The sequence below is a fragment of the Oncorhynchus mykiss genome, chromosome 12 (assembly GCF_057628025.1).
Source record: "Oncorhynchus mykiss isolate SJ-2025 chromosome 12, ASM5762802v1, whole genome shotgun sequence".
NCBI classification, from domain to species: Eukaryota; Metazoa; Chordata; class Actinopteri; order Salmoniformes; family Salmonidae; genus Oncorhynchus; species Oncorhynchus mykiss.
This window is the reverse complement of record NC_143033.1, coordinates 90,287,316-90,305,510: the sequence shown is the minus strand read 5'-3', so window position 1 is coordinate 90,305,510 and position 18,195 is coordinate 90,287,316. Positions and strand designations below refer to the sequence as shown.

General features: G+C 42.6%; 1 protein-coding gene across 4 annotated transcripts in view; it reads right to left on the bottom strand.

The window, feature by feature from the left end:
• LOC110538761 (centrosomal protein of 112 kDa) overlaps positions 1 to 18,195 on the bottom strand; it is a 198,183-nt gene that overhangs the window by 147,098 nt on the left and 32,890 nt on the right. For all 4 annotated transcript variants that reach the window (XR_016485399.1, XR_016485398.1, XM_090193994.1 and 1 more), the window contains exons 10-12: positions 11,818 to 11,917; positions 11,118 to 11,236; positions 7,970 to 8,113 (exon numbers count right to left, since the gene is read on the bottom strand). Coding sequence is in view for 2 of the 4 variants with exons in the window: in XM_090193994.1 (XP_090050120.1) it covers positions 7,970 to 8,113; positions 11,118 to 11,236; positions 11,818 to 11,917 (363 nt within the window). In the remaining 2 variants the exon portion in view is untranslated. The remainder of the gene's footprint in view (positions 1 to 7,969; positions 8,114 to 11,117; positions 11,237 to 11,817; positions 11,918 to 18,195) is intronic.

The following is an 18,195-nucleotide window of genomic DNA, read 5'->3' as shown; positions in this document are numbered from 1 at the left end:
AGATCCTATCAGGTGGGACTGTTTTAAAAGACACATCTGATGAATCTGTAGGCTCTTCGTTCCCTCTGCAAAGTCTCAAAGAGAAAGTTAAAGAAATAGACTTCAAAAAGTCAACTGTTCCGCCTGCCTATGAAAACATCTTCTCTCTTGTTCCCAAAAGCGTTTTTCTCTCTCCCCAAGCTGCTGTTTCTTTCGCTTTCACCTGCTCTGCCTAGTTCTGCCTCCTCACAATACGAGTTTAAAGGGCACACAGAAGTTGAGCTCATTGCTCTTGGCCTACGTAATCCCACCAAATCCTCTAATCCCATTCTTCATAAACCAGACAACCGCTCCAGATTACCAATCATACAGACACCCTCATTCTAAACTCAATCGAGGGTGATCAAACAAAGTCCAGGGGCGTGTTCATTAGGATACATCATAGCAAAACATTTTGCATAGGAAAACAAAAATGTCCATGTAGTCCCACCCTGTTTTCTTCTGTTTGGTGATTAATGACCGTGACCCAGCTGATTGTGACTGCCCAGCTAGCACATAACGTTCTGAGAACCATTTGTTTCTTAGAGCTTGGTGAGAGTGTGGTGGTCCTATGGTTGTTTTGCATACAACCATCCCACAATGTTCTGGGAATGGTGCAGGATAGCTGCGCCTTGAGGTCGGACGCCGAGCAGTTACCTAACAGGCAGTGATGCAACCAGTCAACATGCTCTTGACGGTGTAGCTGTATATCTTTGAGGATCTGAGGACCCATGGCAAAAAATGTTCAGTCTACTGAGGGGGAATAGGCGTTGGTTATTACTGCATTGTCGGAACTAGAAGCACAAGCATTTCACTACACTCGCATTAACATCTGCTAACCATGTGTATGTGACAAATAAAATTTGATTTGATTGGTCTTCTGTGGATCTGTTGGGGCGGTATGCAAATTGGAGTGGGTCTAGGGTTTCTGGAATAATGGTGTTGATGTGAGCCATGACCAGCCTTTCAAAACACTTCATAGCTACAGATGTGAGTGCTACGGGGCAGTAGTCATTTAGGCAGGTTACCTTGGCGTTCTTGGGCACAGGGACTATTGTGGTCTGCTTGAAACGTAGGTATTACAGACTCGGTCAGGGAAAATGTCAGTGAAGACACTTGCCAGCATGCTCGGAGTACACGCCCTGGTAATTCATCTGGCCCAGCGGCCTTGTGAATGTTGACCTGAATGTTGACTTTGAAATGGGGTCTGTTTGAATATACTAAAATGAACAGCTTTGTTAGAGTTTTAAAAAACATGGCATGCTAGCTGTCTTTCCTGGTGGCGCAGTGGACTAATTCTATAGATAGAGATCAGAAGATCATAGGTTTGAATCTCACTGATGCCGTGCCACAATAAAAAATAAATGTATTTGCATGACTAATGCCTAAGAAAATGTTCATGCATCCTTCCTGTGCTTGGAGTTAAACAAGTGAACCCAAACTAAGCTAGTAGTGTTAATAAAAGTCTTACTGAAACTTTCAGTGAAAGTTATTCAAAAACCTCAAAATAACCTAGAATTTCCATTGTCAGAACGTTAATAAAACCTCCCAGGAAAACTTTCAGGAAACCATAGTAAAATGTTATCAGAACCTCAGTATAACAAAAAATGTACGTTCCCAGAATAGGCTACATTTTCACTTCGATTCTCAGAACGTTTAAAAACGTTCCATTTTACCGGTCAGGAAACTGATGGCTTCGTTCCCAGAACCAATGGGAAACCAAAAACACCTAGTCTCTGTGTGACAGTTTGGAATGCAGCGCATTCGCAGGTTGATACATGTGATGACAAAGTGGCTGGATGGGGAGTGTGCAGTCCTCTAACCAATGAGAGCTGACTGAGACAGGAGTGCTCTGTGTGTTTTTGGGACAGAGAGGGACGGCCAGTGCCGTCAGGCCCCGTGAGAGGGGTCCTTTGTAAATTGTCTGCAAGCGGCCAACAAGAGTGCCTTAAGAAAATGAAGGGGGAACGAAGGAGGCCTGAGTCAGGACGTGTGCTGACACTTAACGCCCTGGCATGGGATGAGACGGAGAGGCTGTGTGTGTGTGTGTTTGGCGCACTCCCCTGAGCACCAGGTGTTAGCAGCACGTTACATTACCGGCACTGAACTCCACTAATGGGCTCCTTCAGAGCGACAGACACAAAGTGACAAGTGTGTAGTGATAGGCTACATATTAGCTTTGCTCTCCTGAGTCCTTCATAGATTTAACTAGGATAAAATGGGTCTTCTTTAAATAAATAAAAATTGGATCATTTGGTGCCCAAAATATTTATCAAAGACAAGTTGCGTAACATAATGTAACAGATTCAATATTCAGTGATGGATGACCTACCAACGCCAGTTAAAGAGGTGGTCTCACTTAAACATATTCCCACATATTACACACCAGCAGAAGACCTAAACATATTCCCACATATTACACACCAGCAGAATACTTAAACATATTCCCACATATTACACACCAGCAGAAGACTGAAACATATTCCCACATATTACACACCAGCAGAATACTGAAACATATTCCCGCATATTACACACCAGCAGAATACTTAAACACATTCCCACATATTACACACCAGCAGAATACTTAAACATATTCCCACATATTACACACCAGCAGAATACTGAAACATATTCCCACATATTACACACCAGCAGAAGACCTAAACATATTCCCACATATTACACACCAGCAGAATACTGAAACATATTCCCACATATTACACACCAGCAGAATACTTAAACATATTCCCACATATTACACACCAGCAGAATACTGAAACATATTCCCACATATTACACACCAGCAGAATACTTAAACATATTCCCACATATTACACACCAGCAGAATACTGAAACATATTCCCACATATTACACACCAGCAGAATACTTAAACATATTCCCACATATTACACACCAGCAGAATACTTAAACATATTCCCACATATTACACACCAGCAGAAGACTTAAACATATTCCCACATATTACACACCAGCAGAATACTGAAACATATTCCCACATATTACACACCAGCAGAATACTGAAACATATTCCCACATATTACACACCAGCAGAATACTTAAACATATTCCCACATATTACACACCAGCAGAATACTGAAACATATTCCCACATATTACACACCAGCAGAATACTTAAACATATTCCCACATATTACACACCAGCAGAATACTGAAACATATTCCCACATATTACACACCAGCAGAATACTGAAACATATTCCCACATATTACACACCAGCAGAATACTTAAACATATTCCCACATATTACACACCAGCAGAATACTGAAACATATTCCCACATATTACACACCAGCAGAATACTTAAACATATTCCCACATATTACACACCAGCAGAATACTGAAACATATTCCCACATATTACACACCAGCAGAAGACCTAAACATATTCCCACATATTACACACCAGAAGAATACTTAAACATATTCCCACATATTACACACCAGAAGAATACTTAAACATATTCCCACATATTACACACCAGCAGAATACTGAAACATATTCCCACATATTACACACCAGCAGAATACTGAAACATATTCCCACATATTACACACCAGCAGAAGACTTAAACATATTCCCACATATTACACACCAGCAGAATACCTAAACATATTCCCACATATTACACACCAGCAGAATACTTAAACATATTCCCACATATTACACACCAGCAGAATACTTAAACATATTCCCACATATTACACACCAGCAGAAGACCTAAACATATTCCCACATATTACACACTAGCAGAAGACTTAAACATATCCCCACATATTACACACCAGCAGAATACTTAAACATATTCCCACATATTACACACCAGCAGAATACTTAAACATATTCCCACATATTACACACCAGCAGAAGACCTAAACATATTCCCACATATTACACACCAGCAGAATACTGAAACATATTCCCACATATTACACACCAGCAGAATACTGAAACATATTCCCACATATTACACACCAGCAGAATACTTAAACATATTCCCACATATTACACACCAGCAGAAGACCTAAACATATTCCCACATATTACACACCAGCAGAAGACTTAAACATATCCCCACATATTACACACCAGCAGAATACTTAAACATATTCCCACATATTACACACCAGCAGAATACTTAAACATATTCCCACATATTACACACCAGCAGAAGACCTAAACATATTCCCACATATTACACACCAGCAGAATACTGAAACATATTCCCACATATTACACACCAGCAGAATACTGAAACATATTCCCACATATTACACACCAGCAGAATACTTAAACATATTCCCACATATTACACACCAGCAGAATACTGAAACATATTCCCACATATTACACACCAGCAGAATACTTAAACATATTCCCACATATTACACACCAGCAGAATACTGAAACATATTCCCACATATTACACACCAGCAGAAGACCTAAACATATTCCCACATATTACACACCAGCAGAATACTTAAACATATTCCCACATATTACACACCAGCAGAAGACTGAAACATATTCCCACATATTACACACCAGCAGAATACTGAAACATATTCCCACATATTACACACCAGCAGAATACTTAAACACATTCCCACATATTACACACCAGCAGAATACTTAAACATATTCCCACATATTACACACCAGCAGAATACTGAAACATATTCCCACATATTACACACCAGCAGAAGACTTAAACATATTCCCACATATTACACACCAGCAGAATACTGAAACATATTCCCACATATTACACACCAGCAGAATACTTAAACATATTCCCACATATTACACACCAGGAGAAGACTTAAACATATTCCCACATATTACACACCAGCAGAATACTTAAACATATTCCCACATATTACACACCAGCAGAATACTTAAACATATTCCCACATATTACACACCAGCAGAATACTGAAACATATTCCCACATATTACACACCAGCAGAATACTTAAACATATTCCCACATATTACACACTAGCAGAATACTTAAACATATTCCCACATATTACACACCAGCAGAAGACCTAAACATATTCCCACATATTACACACCAGCAGAATACTTAAACATATTCCCACATATTACACACCAGGAGAAGACCTAAACATATTCCCACATATTACACACCAGCAGAAGACTTGGAGTGCTTGTATGCCACCTGTGGGTGTGATGCAGCTAGAGATGCTGTTATGGTACAGGAATACTGTAGTGGTCTGTCAGGGACATGCTCTGTTCTCTTTGTCTCCGTTGACTCACACAGACAAGCACAAACAAAGAGATTTCAGTCATATTTCAGCTTGTCTTCATGTTGACATACACACTAGCAGCTGCTCTACCTGAACTGTTCTAGACACCAGACAAGTTATAAAACAATTACAGGTGTCAAAACACCTTTCTTTGGGGAAGAAGCCTCCGTGAAAATGTGTGTGTTATATGTTGAAACTCTCACTCTGTCAGATAGCTTTGATAAACTTCACTTTACCTTTTGTTTTTTGGCAAGCACCAGAAACACTGCACACGGTTGCATGATGAAAGACAAACAACATAATTCAGAGGGCTTGGATACTGAGACATCAAATAGAGAGGGGGAGTTCAGAGCTACCTCACCTCAGCTGACATTTCTTATGAAGAGAACAGGAGTGTGTGTGTGTGTGTGTATGTGAGTGTGAGTGCACGCCCGTGCATGTGTACCTCTGTGTGGAGGTCAGCCTAAACTAACAGGGGTAGAGCACCTAATTTCCAGTGAAAGAGGGCCCTTTCATGTTGCGGGCCTCACCTGGCTATAGACTATGTTTAATTATTAAAGAGGGGTCTTACCCAGCCTCGCAGGCCCGCTTTTGATGCTTCTTAAATTCCATCCTGCTGACAGACTATCTCGCTGCACATGTGTGTGTGTGTGTGTGTGTGTGTGTGTGAGATAGATATATAGAGTGAAAGAGATAAAGTGTGTGTGTGTGTATGGGTAGGAGTACACTTTACCTGTGAAAGCTATTGAATGCAAATATCTGCGTGTGTGAGAGACGGAGATAGAGAATGTGTGTGTGTGAGAGCGAAAGTGAGAGAAAGTGTGTGTGTGTGTGTGTATGTACACGTTAATTGTGAAAGCTGCTGAACGTCATAACAGAAGCTACATTCATGAAGTACTGTACCGTGTCTGAATGGCCCCTGTTGCTGATCATCCATACCTAATCCCCCACCCCTACTTTGTCCCACCTTAGGTCCTTAACACACACACACACACACACACACACACACACACTCTCTCTCTCTCTCTCTCTCTCAGGTTAGATGGGATTTGGTCCCAAGACACAGATGCAAAGGCAGAGAGACTTTTACAAGGTGGAAGGTAAAGTTGAAGTCAGAAGTTTACATACACCTTAGCCAAATACATTTAAACTCAGTTTTTCACAATTCCTGACATTTAATCTCAGTAAAAAGTCCCTGTTATAGGCCAGATAGGATCACCACTTTATTTTAAGAATGTGAAATGTCAGAATAATAGCAGAGAGAATGATTTATTTCAGCTTTTATTTCTTTCATCACATTCCCAGTGGGTCAGATGTTTACATACACTCAATTAGTATTTGATAGAGTTGCCTTTAAATTGTTGAACTTGGGTCAAATGTTTCGGGTAGCCTTCCACAAGCTTCCCACAATAAATTGGGTGAATTGTGGCCAATTCCTCCTGACAGAGCTGGTGAAACTGAGTCTGGTTTGTAGGACTCCTTGCTCGTACATGCTTTTTCAGTTCTTCCCACAAATTGTCAATAGGATTGAGGTCAGGACTTTGTGATGGCCACTCCAATACCTTGACTTTGTTGTCCTTAAGCCATTTTACCACAACTTTGGAAGTATGCTTGGGGTCATTGTCCATTTGGAAGTCCCATTTCCGACCAAGCTTTAACTTCCTGACTGATGTCTTGAGATGTTGCTTCAATATATCCACATCATTTTCCTTCCTCATGTTGCCATCTATTATGTTAAGTGCACCAGTCCCTCCTGTAGTAAAGCACCCCCACAACATGATGCTGCCGCCAACATGCTTCACGGTTGGGATGGTGTTCTTTGGCTTGCAAGCCTTCCCCTTTATCCTCCAAACATAACGATGGTCATTATGGCAAAACAGTTCTATTTTTGTTTTATCAGACCAGAGGACATTTCTCCCAAAAGTACGATCTTTGTCCCCATGTGCAGTTGCAAACCATAGTCTGGCCCCCCCATGCTGTTTATACTTGCATACTATTGTTTGTACAGATGAACGTGGTACCTTCAGGCGTTTGGAAATTGCTCCCAAGGATGAACCAGACTTGTGGATGTCTACAATTTTTTTTGATTTTCCCATGATGTCAAGCAAATATTCACTGAGTTTGAAGGTAGGCCTTGAAATACATCCACAGGTACACCTCCAATTGACTCAAATGATGTCAATGAGCCTATCAAAAGCTTCAAACGCCATGACATAATTTTCTGAAATTTTCCAAGCTGTTTAAAGGCAGTCAACTTAGTGTATGTAAACTTCTGACCCACTGGAATTGGGATACAGTGAATTATAACTGAAATAAACTGTCTGCAAACAATTGTTGGAAAAATTACCTGTGTCATGCACAAAGTAGATATCCTAACCGACTTGCCAAAACTATAGTTTGTTAACAAGAAATGTGGAGTGGTTGAAAAACGAGTTTTAATGACTCCAACGTAAGTGTATGTAAACTTCCGACTTCAACTGTAAGGTAGGACACCTCACCCTTCATGTCAGCTCTGCTTGTCCGCAAACACTTTATGAGGGGGCGTGTTCAAACATGAGACAGAGGGTGTATACAGTAAGTGTTACTGATGGTCAAAACAGTGTTCCTCCAACTTCCCCAATCTCCCCCACTCACGGTAGCCTGTGTCTGGGCGCCATACTCAGCCTCCATCTTGGCCAGCCTCTGGTTGGTGTCCTCCAGCAGCACCTGAATGTTCTCTGTTTGCTTCTTCTGCAAGTCAAACTTCTCTTGCTCCATGCCCGCCACCGCCGCGTGCAGCTGGGGGGAGGAGGGGCAATGGACACCACAGCGTCAGTCAGCCTATCACAGCTACTACGTGTGGTACCTTGGCTACCTCCACTGGCCCAGGTGTCCAATCAGAGACATTCTACTGTACCAACTCTGGCCTGTTCTGTGTCTCTCTCTCTCAGCATCTGTCTCTCTGAGTCTGTCTCTCCCTGTGTCGCTCTGTCTCGCTCTCAATTTCAATAGATATATCAAGTAGAGGTCGACCGATTATTATTTTTCAACGCCGATACCGATTATTGGAGGACCAAAAAAAGCCGCTACCGATTGATCGGACCATTTTTTTTACATGTATTTGTAATAATGACAATTACAACAATACTGAATGAACACTTATTTTAACTTAATAATAATAACATCAATAAAATAAATTTAGCCTCAAATAAATAATGAAACATGTTCAATTTTGTTTAAATAATGCAAAAACAAAGTGTTGGAGAAGAAAGTAAAAGTGCAATATGTGCCATGTAAGAAAGCTAACGTTTCAGTTCCTTGCTCAGAACATGAGAACATATGAAAGCTGGTGGTTCCTTTTAACATGAGTCTTCAATATTCCCAGGTAAGAAGTTTTAGGTTGTAGTTATTATAGGAATTATAGGACTATTTCTCTCTATACCTTTTGTATTTCATTAACCTTTGACTATTGGATGTTCTTATAGGCACTTTAGTATTGCCAGTGTAACAGTATAGCTTCCGTCCCTCTCCTCACTCCTACCTGGGCTCGAACCAGGAACACAACGATAACAGGCACCCTCGAAGCAGCGTTACCCATGCAGAGCAGGGGGAACAACCACTCCAAGTCTCAGAGCGAGTGACGTTTGAAACGCTATTAGCGCGCACCCCGCTAACTAGCTAGCCATTTCACATCGGTTACACCAGCCTAATCTCGGGAGTTGATAGGCTTGAAGTCATAAACAGCACAATGCATGAAGCATTGCGAAGAGCTGCTGTCAAACGCAAGAAAGTGCTGTTTGAATGAATGCTTACGAGCCTGCTGCTGCCTACCATCGCTCAGTCAGACTGCTCTATCAAATCATAGCCTTAATTATAACATAATAACACACAGAAATACGAGCCTTAGGTCATTAATATGGTCGAATCCGGAAACTATCATCTCGAAACTAAGACGTTTACTCTTTCAGTGAAATACAGAACCGTTCCGTATTTTATCTAACGGGTGGCATCCATAAGTCTAAATATTCCTGTTACATTGCACAACCTTCAATGTTATGTCCTAATTACGTAAAATTCTGGCAAATTAGGCGGCCCAAACTGTTGCATTAACACTGACTCTGTGTACAATGAACGCAAGAGAAGTGACACAATTTCACCTGGTTAATATTGCCTGCTAACCTGGATATCTTTTAGCTTAATATGCAGGTTTAAAAATATATACTTCTGTGTATTGATTTTAAGAAAGGCATTGATGTTTATGGTTCGGTACACATAGGAGCAACGACAGTCCTTTTTCGCGAATACGCATCGCATCGATTATATGCAATGCAGGACATGCTAGATAAACTAATAATATCATATGTTTGTTATAAGATAAGTTTAATGCTAGCTAGCAACTTACCTTGACTTACTGCATTCGCGTAACAAGCAGGCTCCTCGTGGAGTGCAATGTAATCAGGTGGTTAGAGCGTTGGACTAGTTAACTGTAAGGTTGCAAGATTGAATCCCGAGCTGACAAGGTAAAAATCTGTCGTTCTGCCCCTGAACAAGGCAGTTAACCCACCGTTCCTAGGCCGTCATTGAAAAGAAGAATATGTTCTTAACTGACTTGCCTAGTTAAATAAAGATTAAATAAAGGTGTAAAAATTTTTTTTATAAAAATATCGGCCAAATGGGTGTCCAAAATGTCCAAAAATACCGATTTCCGATTGTTATGAAAACTTGAAATCGGCCATTCCGATTAATCGGTCGACCTCTAATATCAAGTCACCCCTTATTCAGGGGCGAGAGACCTTTTAAAACCTCTTAAGGATCTCTACGGATAGGTGTCCCACACTCAGGACGGTTGAGCTAACATAGGCTAAAGCGATTAGCATGAGGTTGTAATTAACAAGAACATTTCCCAGGACATAGACATATCTGATACTGTCTTGTTAATCTAACTGCACTGTCCAATTTACAGTAGCTATTACATTGAAAGAATACCATGCTATTGTTTGAGGAGTGCACACAGTTATGAAATTTAAAAGTTATTAATAAACCAATTAGGCACATTTGGGCAGTTTTGATTCAAAATAATTGAACAGAAATACAATGGTTCATTGGATAAATTGTGCCTGGGCTGGAATAATACATTATGGCCTTCGCTTGAATTTCAAAGATGATACAACAAAAAAATTATACAAAAAAGAGACCGCATGTTTTTTTCTTTGTATTATCTTTACCAGATCTAATGTGTTATATTCTCATACATTAATTTCACATTTCCACAAACTTCAAAGTGTTTCCTTTCAAATGGTATCAAGAATATGCATATCCTTGCTTCAGGTCCTGAGCTACAGGCAGTTAGACTTGGGTATGTCATTTTAGGTGAACAATTTAAAAAGGGGGCAGATCCTTAAGAGGGCAGGAGAGTTTTCTTTTTCTCATACATCTAAGCAGAGCTTCCCTTATGGATTCCACTATCATACACTTGGTGACCCTGAACAGATAAGGGAAAATGTCAGTAAGATCTCATTGAGCAGCTTAGTTAACTAGAGTTAGCGGGACTGAAAAGACAATTTAGAGAAGAAGTACTAACATTATTTTTTCAGTTAAAAAAAACACACAGGCCTGGCCGAGTGAGCCTACAAAGAAACGTCTAGAATAAAGATTTCCCAGCTCTATAGTGAACCTGGCTTGGTTGAGGTCAGCCCAGATTCCGCCCTTTCAAATCCTTCTATTGCAGCCTTCCTCAGGCTTAGGAGTGCTTAGGGGCTAGGGCTGGTTGGAAATCGACTTCAGCCCTTCAACTTTCCTTTACCTTTTTCTCCCACTCGTTTTTCAGGGAGTCAGTGCTCTGATCTGACATCTTCTTCAGCTCGCCGATCTGCTTCTCTTTGCTCTCACGGATGACCTGGGACTCGCGCAGCACGCTTTGAACTGTGGATGGAAAAACAACACACACACACACAGACAGAGAACTCAGTAAGGCCCAGCCTCAGCCCCCCCCCCCCCCCCCCCCACACACACACACAGACAGAGAACTCAGTAAGGCCCAGCCTCAGGCCCCCCCCCCCCCCCCCCCCCCCCCACACAACATTTGTTTCTTTCACACTACTTCAAGCAAGTTCTGTGAAAGTCACATGCTTTGTATCCCTCGTCATTTCATATTGTATGTCAGCACTGAGAATATCTCCAATCTCCCATAGTATAAAGGGGTTAAAGCTGAGTATAGAGAACGTCTGCAACTAAATCGCTCTGTGCTGGAAGTGTACTGTACAACATGCACTGTCACTAAAGAATCTGTTTATGACAAGTGTGAAATATCAGTCTCATAAACGTGCTGTTAGAAGGAGCACAGCTGGGCAGCATCGGGCCACACCAGTGGGGTCTCACCCTGTAACAGTAACACAGAGTTTAAACTGGGGTTTTACTCTGAGTGTGCAGAGACACACTGGTGTAAATATCCCCTTGAGTCTGCCTCCAGGCTCGACCCCCACTATGACCCCACGACCTCTCACCTTTCTTCTCCAGCTTGCGCACACTCTCCTCCGATTCCTTCTGCTTGGCTCTGTACATGGTCTTCAGCTCATCGATCTCGCCATTCTTACGGTCTAAAATCTAAAGTGGAAAAGGGGGCAGGTAAATTCAACCTGTTCAAAAGTGTTGCATGTTGTTTCATAGAGTTGCAAAATGTTGTATAAATAGTGTAGTTCCGGACACACCTCATATTTCAGCTCTTCCTTCATTTCTCATCTACTGTTTTTGTTCAGGTGGTTATTTATTTATTTTTTAACCTTTATTTAACTAGACAAGTCAGTTAAGAACAAATTCTTATTTTCAATGACGGCCTAGGAACAGTGGGTTAACTGCCTTGTTCAGGGGCAGAACGACATAATTTTACCTTGTCAGCTCGGGGATTCGATCTTGCAACCTTTCAGTTACAAGTCCAACGCTCTAAACACTGGGCTACCTGCCTGGGTATGCAGATATACAGGACATATCGGAGCATAACATTCAGGAACATGCTCAGTAGAAATGATGTGCTTCAACATGATTTCAGTGCACTGTGGTGGGTGCAAAATGTGTGTACTCATACCTTTGCAAGCTAGACTTATTGAAAGTTAACCACTTAAATTAGTAGCCCAAGGCCCCGTCCAGAACCAACCCCTAGCACTAGACACTTGTGTAGATCTGAAAGGATTGGATAGGTATAAGCAAGATGGCAAAATAATCAGCCGGGTGGAGTACGACACCTATCCAATTCTTTCAGATCTACATGAAGTGCCTGGGGAACGGGCTAGGGGTTGTTTCTGGACAGGGTCCATCATGGAGCAATATTGTATAATTGCTACACCTGAGGTTGAGAATGCCTGACTGATTGCCACCAGCTGTCTCTAACTGAGAGCTAGACGAGTCAAGGTGCCAATACAAGGACAGAGCAGCACCCTCACAGTTAAAGCGTCCCTCAGAGGTGTGTGCTCAGTCCCCTCCTGTACTCCCTGTTCACTCATGACTGTATGGCCAGGCACAACTCCAACACCATCATTAAGTTTGCTGATGACATAAAAGTGGTAGGCCTGATCGACCGACAACGATGAGACAGCCTATAAGGAGGAGGTCAGAGACCTGGCCGGGTGGTGCCAGAATAACAACCTCTCCCTCAACGTGATCAAGACTAAGGAGATGATTGTGGACTACAGGAAAAGGAGGACCGAGCACGCCCCCATTCTCACCGACGGGGCTGTAGTGGAGCAGGTTGAGAGCTTCAATATCCTTGGTGTCCACATCACCAACAAACTAACATGGTCCAAGCACACGAAGACAGTCGAAGAGGGCACGACAAAACCTATTCCCCCACAGGAGACTGAAAAGAGTTGGCATGGGTCCTCAGATCCTCAAAAGGTTTTACAGCTGCACCATTGAGAGCATCCTGACGGGTTGCATCACTGCCTGGTACGGCAACTTCTCTGCCTCCGACCACAAGGCACTACAGAGGGTAGTGCGTTCGGCCCAGTACATCACCGGGGTCAAGCGCTCCAATCAACCAGCAAAGTGAGGGGATCAGGCAGCAAGCTAAGGTCCCCAAGATCAGGCAGCAAGCACAGGTCCCTTAGATCAGGCAGAAAAAACAGGTTCCCTGGATTAAGCAGAAAAACCTGGCCCCTGAGATTGAGCAGCAAACACCAGTCCCCTGGATTAAGCAGAAAAAAATGGTCCTTGGATTAAGCAGAAAAAAAATGGTCCTTGGATTAAGCAGAAAAAAAAGGTCCTTGGATTAAGCAGGGAAAAAAATGGTCCTTGGATTAAGCAGAAATAAATGGTCCCTGAGTTCGAGGAGCCAGGTGATATGATTAAACAGATCTTTCCTGATCCTGTTCTACCTCCATTCAGATGTATTTTTCAGAACCATAACAGCTATGAATGAGGCAGAGAGGTCTTGTCCAACACCCGCTACTCTCCAGGAGACACAGCTCAGCCCTCTTTTAATATTGTATCCCATGAAGCATCTCCTTAAATCCCTAGTGCTGGATCCAAAGTTGTGAAGTATCCTCATAAGTAATGTACTGTTCCTTATCTGGCGTAGACTCTCAAATTGAAATGTTTGTTATCCAATTCTCATTTAAATAACTGTTTCCCCTCAGAAATAACTGACTGGACAGTGAGGAAGGCTGAAATGCTGGCCTTCAGAATGTCATATGCAGCTTGGCCCGACTGTTATTCATGCTACTTTGTAATGACCAGATTTCAAATAAAACTTTCAATTTGAATATGCATGCTGTCTATTTATACACACACGTTAGTCATTTTTATGATGGGCTCTGTGCTGTTTCTGCTTGACAAATTAATGTCTATGTAGAATTTTAGCTATCGACAGTTTGATTACTATTTCAGGGTGTTGTAGGCTACCTAGGTCAGACTATCAGACAGCACACAGGGTCCTACGAGCTTTTATATCTGACATGTGTCTGCTGAGGCTGGGAGCCCTCCAGTGAATGATTCTAATGATTTCTCGTCAGCCCATTGTGTGACCGAGTGCAAACTCACTTTTCTGACACTGCAGATGTACTGCCACCATTTGCTGCACAGGAGTTGAGACTTCTCTGATGGGACAGCCTCTGGCCATGTACACAGGGCTCCACAATAAATTGCACATCTGCTCATGTCCTGTCATTTTAGAACATTCAATTCTCTGGCAACAGCTCTGATGGCATGCTGACTGCATTCATGCCCAATTACACGCTGCCTCAACTTGAGTCGTGTAACACTTTTGACAAAACTGCTCATTTTAAAGAGGCCTTTTATTGTCCGTAGCACAAGGTGCACCTGTGTAATGTTCATGCTGTTTAATCAGCTTCCTGATATGCCACACCTGTCAGGTGGTTGGATTATCTTGGCAAAGGAGAAATGCTCACTAACAGGGAGGTAAACACATTTGTGCACAACATTTGAGAAGCTTTTTGTGCATATGGACATTTTCTGGGATTTTTTTTTATTTCAGCTCATGAACATTTTTGGTCAGTATATAAACTCAACATGCAACAATTTCTAAGATTTTACTGAGTTACAGTTCATATAAGAATCTATGGATTTCACATGACTGAGAATACAGATATGCATCTGTTGGTCACAGATACCTTAAAAAAGAGGGAAGGGTGTGGATCAGAAAACCAGTCAGTATCTGGTGTGACCACCGTTTATCTCATACAGCGCAACATCTCCTTTGCATAGAGTTGATCAGGCTGTTGATTGTGGCCTGTGGTTGTCCCATTCCACTTCAATGGTTGTGCGAAGTTGCTGGATATTGGCGGGAACTGGAGCACGCTGTCCTACACGTCGATACAGAGCATCCCAAACATGCTCAATGGGTGACATGTCTGTAGAGTATGCAGGCCATGAAAGAACTGGGACATTTTCAGCCTCAATCAATTGTGTACAGATCCTTGTGACATGGGGCCGTGCATTATCATGCTGAAACATGACGTGATGGCGGCGGATAAATGGCATGACAATGGGCCTTAGGATCTTCACAGTGTATCTCTGTGCTTTCAATTGTGTGCGTTGTCCGTAGCTTATGCCTGTCCATACCATAGCCCCACCTCTCCCATGGGGCACTCTGTTCACAACATTGACATCAGCAAACCCCTCGCCTACACAACGCCATACACGCTGTCTGCTAGTTGAAACTGTGATTCATCCGTGAAGAGCACACTCATCAAGCGTGCCAGTGGCCATTGAAGGTGAACATTTTCCCACTGCAGTCGGTTACAACGCCAAACTGCAGTCAGGTCAAAACCCTGGTGAGGACGACGAGCTTCCCTAAGACGGTTTCTGACAGTTTGTTCAGAAAATCTTCAGTTGTGCAAACCCACAGTTTCATCAGCTGTCCAAGGTGGCTGGTCTCAGATGATCCCGCAAGTGAAGAAGCCGGATGTGGAGGTCCTGGGCTGGTGTGGTTACACGTGGTCTGTGGTTGTAAGGCCGGTTGGACATACTCCCAAATTCTTTGAAAACGACGTTGGAGGCGGCTTACAGTAGATGGGGGGGGGGGGGGGGGGGGGGGGGGGCTAACAGTAGAGAAATTAACATTCAATTCTCTGGTAACAGCTCTGGTGGACATTCATGCTGTCAGCATGCCAATTGCACGCTCCCTCAAAACTTGAGACATCTGTGGCATTGTGTTATGACAAAACTGCACATTTTAGAGTGACCTTTAATTGTCCCAGCACAAGGTGCACTTGGGTAATGATCCTGCTGTTTAATCAGATTCTTGATATGCCACACCTGTCAGGTAGATGGATTATCTTGGCAAAGCAGAAATTCTCACTAACGGATGTGTGTGTGTGTGTGTGTGTGCAATAACATTTGATTTGATTTAATGAGAGATACACAACATCAACATAATTCCCTTCCCCAAACACATCTCATAACAGGAGGTGTCTACAGATGAGCCTTGACTGACTTCACTGCATCCTCTGACTCCATTACATCCCCTTCCAATTCAGACATCAAATAAAATATCACATGCATGAGTGAAACATGTCTTTTTTCAAATAACAGATATCAGTAACCAATAACAGACAAAATAGCAACGGCAATGTACATTGTTTTAGAAACTATGAGCACAGGGCTCTCCATTGTACTGAACTGATTACAGTTATGCATAGCAGTACATGCTAGGAGGCTAATCAGTGTTATTGGGAATGATGATATCCTCAGAGCTGTATTAGTAGAGGGGACCTGACCATGAAAGAGGTGGTTTTACAACACATGACAGACAGAGAGAGAGAGGAGAGAGAAACAACACAAGTTCAGGACTGTGGACCATTTCACAGCGCCGCCTTGTCTTTTGATACACACGGTGGAGATTTGATCAAAACCCCCTGGAAGAGAGATTATTTCCCCTCCGAAACAGTCCCAGGGACCATCAGAGGGTTATTTGTCCTGGGTTTTGTCTGTTAGAAGTGCACTCTGTGTCTAAGCCTGTTGTGGCCAGAGTGAGTGGGATGGGAGACATGAAAGGGAAGGGAGTGAAGGGGGGTAAAGGAAAGTTCACAGAACATTTAGGGACGTCCACTTTTCCCATTTTCCCATCGGCCTTCCTGAGAGGAGAGAGGAGGGTGTGTTTTGGGCACATGTAGAGGGCCGTCGTAACGGGGTGTCAGAGATGGGGTCCAGAGGGACTGGGAGTGGGAGCAGAGGAACGACAGCTTTTAGGACGGTAATTGTGGGTCTTTTCTAACATCTCTATTGCAGAGAGACTCCAGCCAGCCTGACTGACTAGACACTAATACTATCCCACTGTCTGGAGGAAGAGGTGCCATTACATTACACACAGAGGCATAGCATACAGCAATCTGAGATAGCATAGCAATCTGAAGATGTACAATATGGGTTGTTATTTGTTAACCATCTCTTTAGTCTCAATGGAGCTTGATAATCTAGGCTACACAGCATTATGAAAAAAAGTTGTTCACTATCGTGGTATTCTGGCCATCTCGGATCCTTAGAGGATTGCTCCTCAGGCAGCACTTTCTAGATGGAGATATTAAACCCTGTTTGTTGATGCGCTCCAACACTATCGTTTTAAAAAACAAATACAGGTCTGCCTGAGCTAATTATATAGCTATTGTGCGATGACCAGACGATGACCAGTCTAACCACCATCAGCACCACACACTCATCCATAATTCATCTACCTGGTGCTAATTAAAACTAGCGCTAGCCAGCTTCCCCATGCGCCTTTGAATGGGCTTGTTAAAGTCCCTCCTCCACCACCACTCCCCCTTGAAGACATTAGTCAGACGCCCGGGTAAACAGGGAACAAATTGAATCCGACATCGCTCGCAATCTGTACACAATTAGTGTGATTTGCCTGCAATGACAGAGACACTAAAGAGAGAGGGATGAAGAGCGAGAGCGGGAGAGGCTGGGTAGTGGAGGAGCTGTCACTGTGTCTCCTGTCAGAGACAAAGAGTTCATCGACAGTTTAAACAGAGGGAAAATGGGGCTATTTCTGTTTTATTTAAAGATTCTGTGGCAACAATGAAACCAGACGTTTTGGGAGGAAGTTGACAGATCCCAGGTGCTGGATGTGGAGCTGAGCCGATACACCCCTGGTGAAATGAAACTAACAGGGAGCCCAGGGAGGAGGGAAGGAGAAAAGGGTGTGAGCCCACATCAGATGTAGTGTCAGAGTGGGAGTGGTGAAGGATGCAGGGAACATCACTCTTGTTATACCTACCTTCTGCACTGTCTCACTTTACTGTGCGTTTGTCCTCCATAATTTAAATTCATGGTTTTATGTCTGGGCGGTACTATAACCTCCCTACAGATGATATTATGGCTGTATGTGTGAAGTTATCTAAAATATCAAATAAATAAACATATTAAATCAT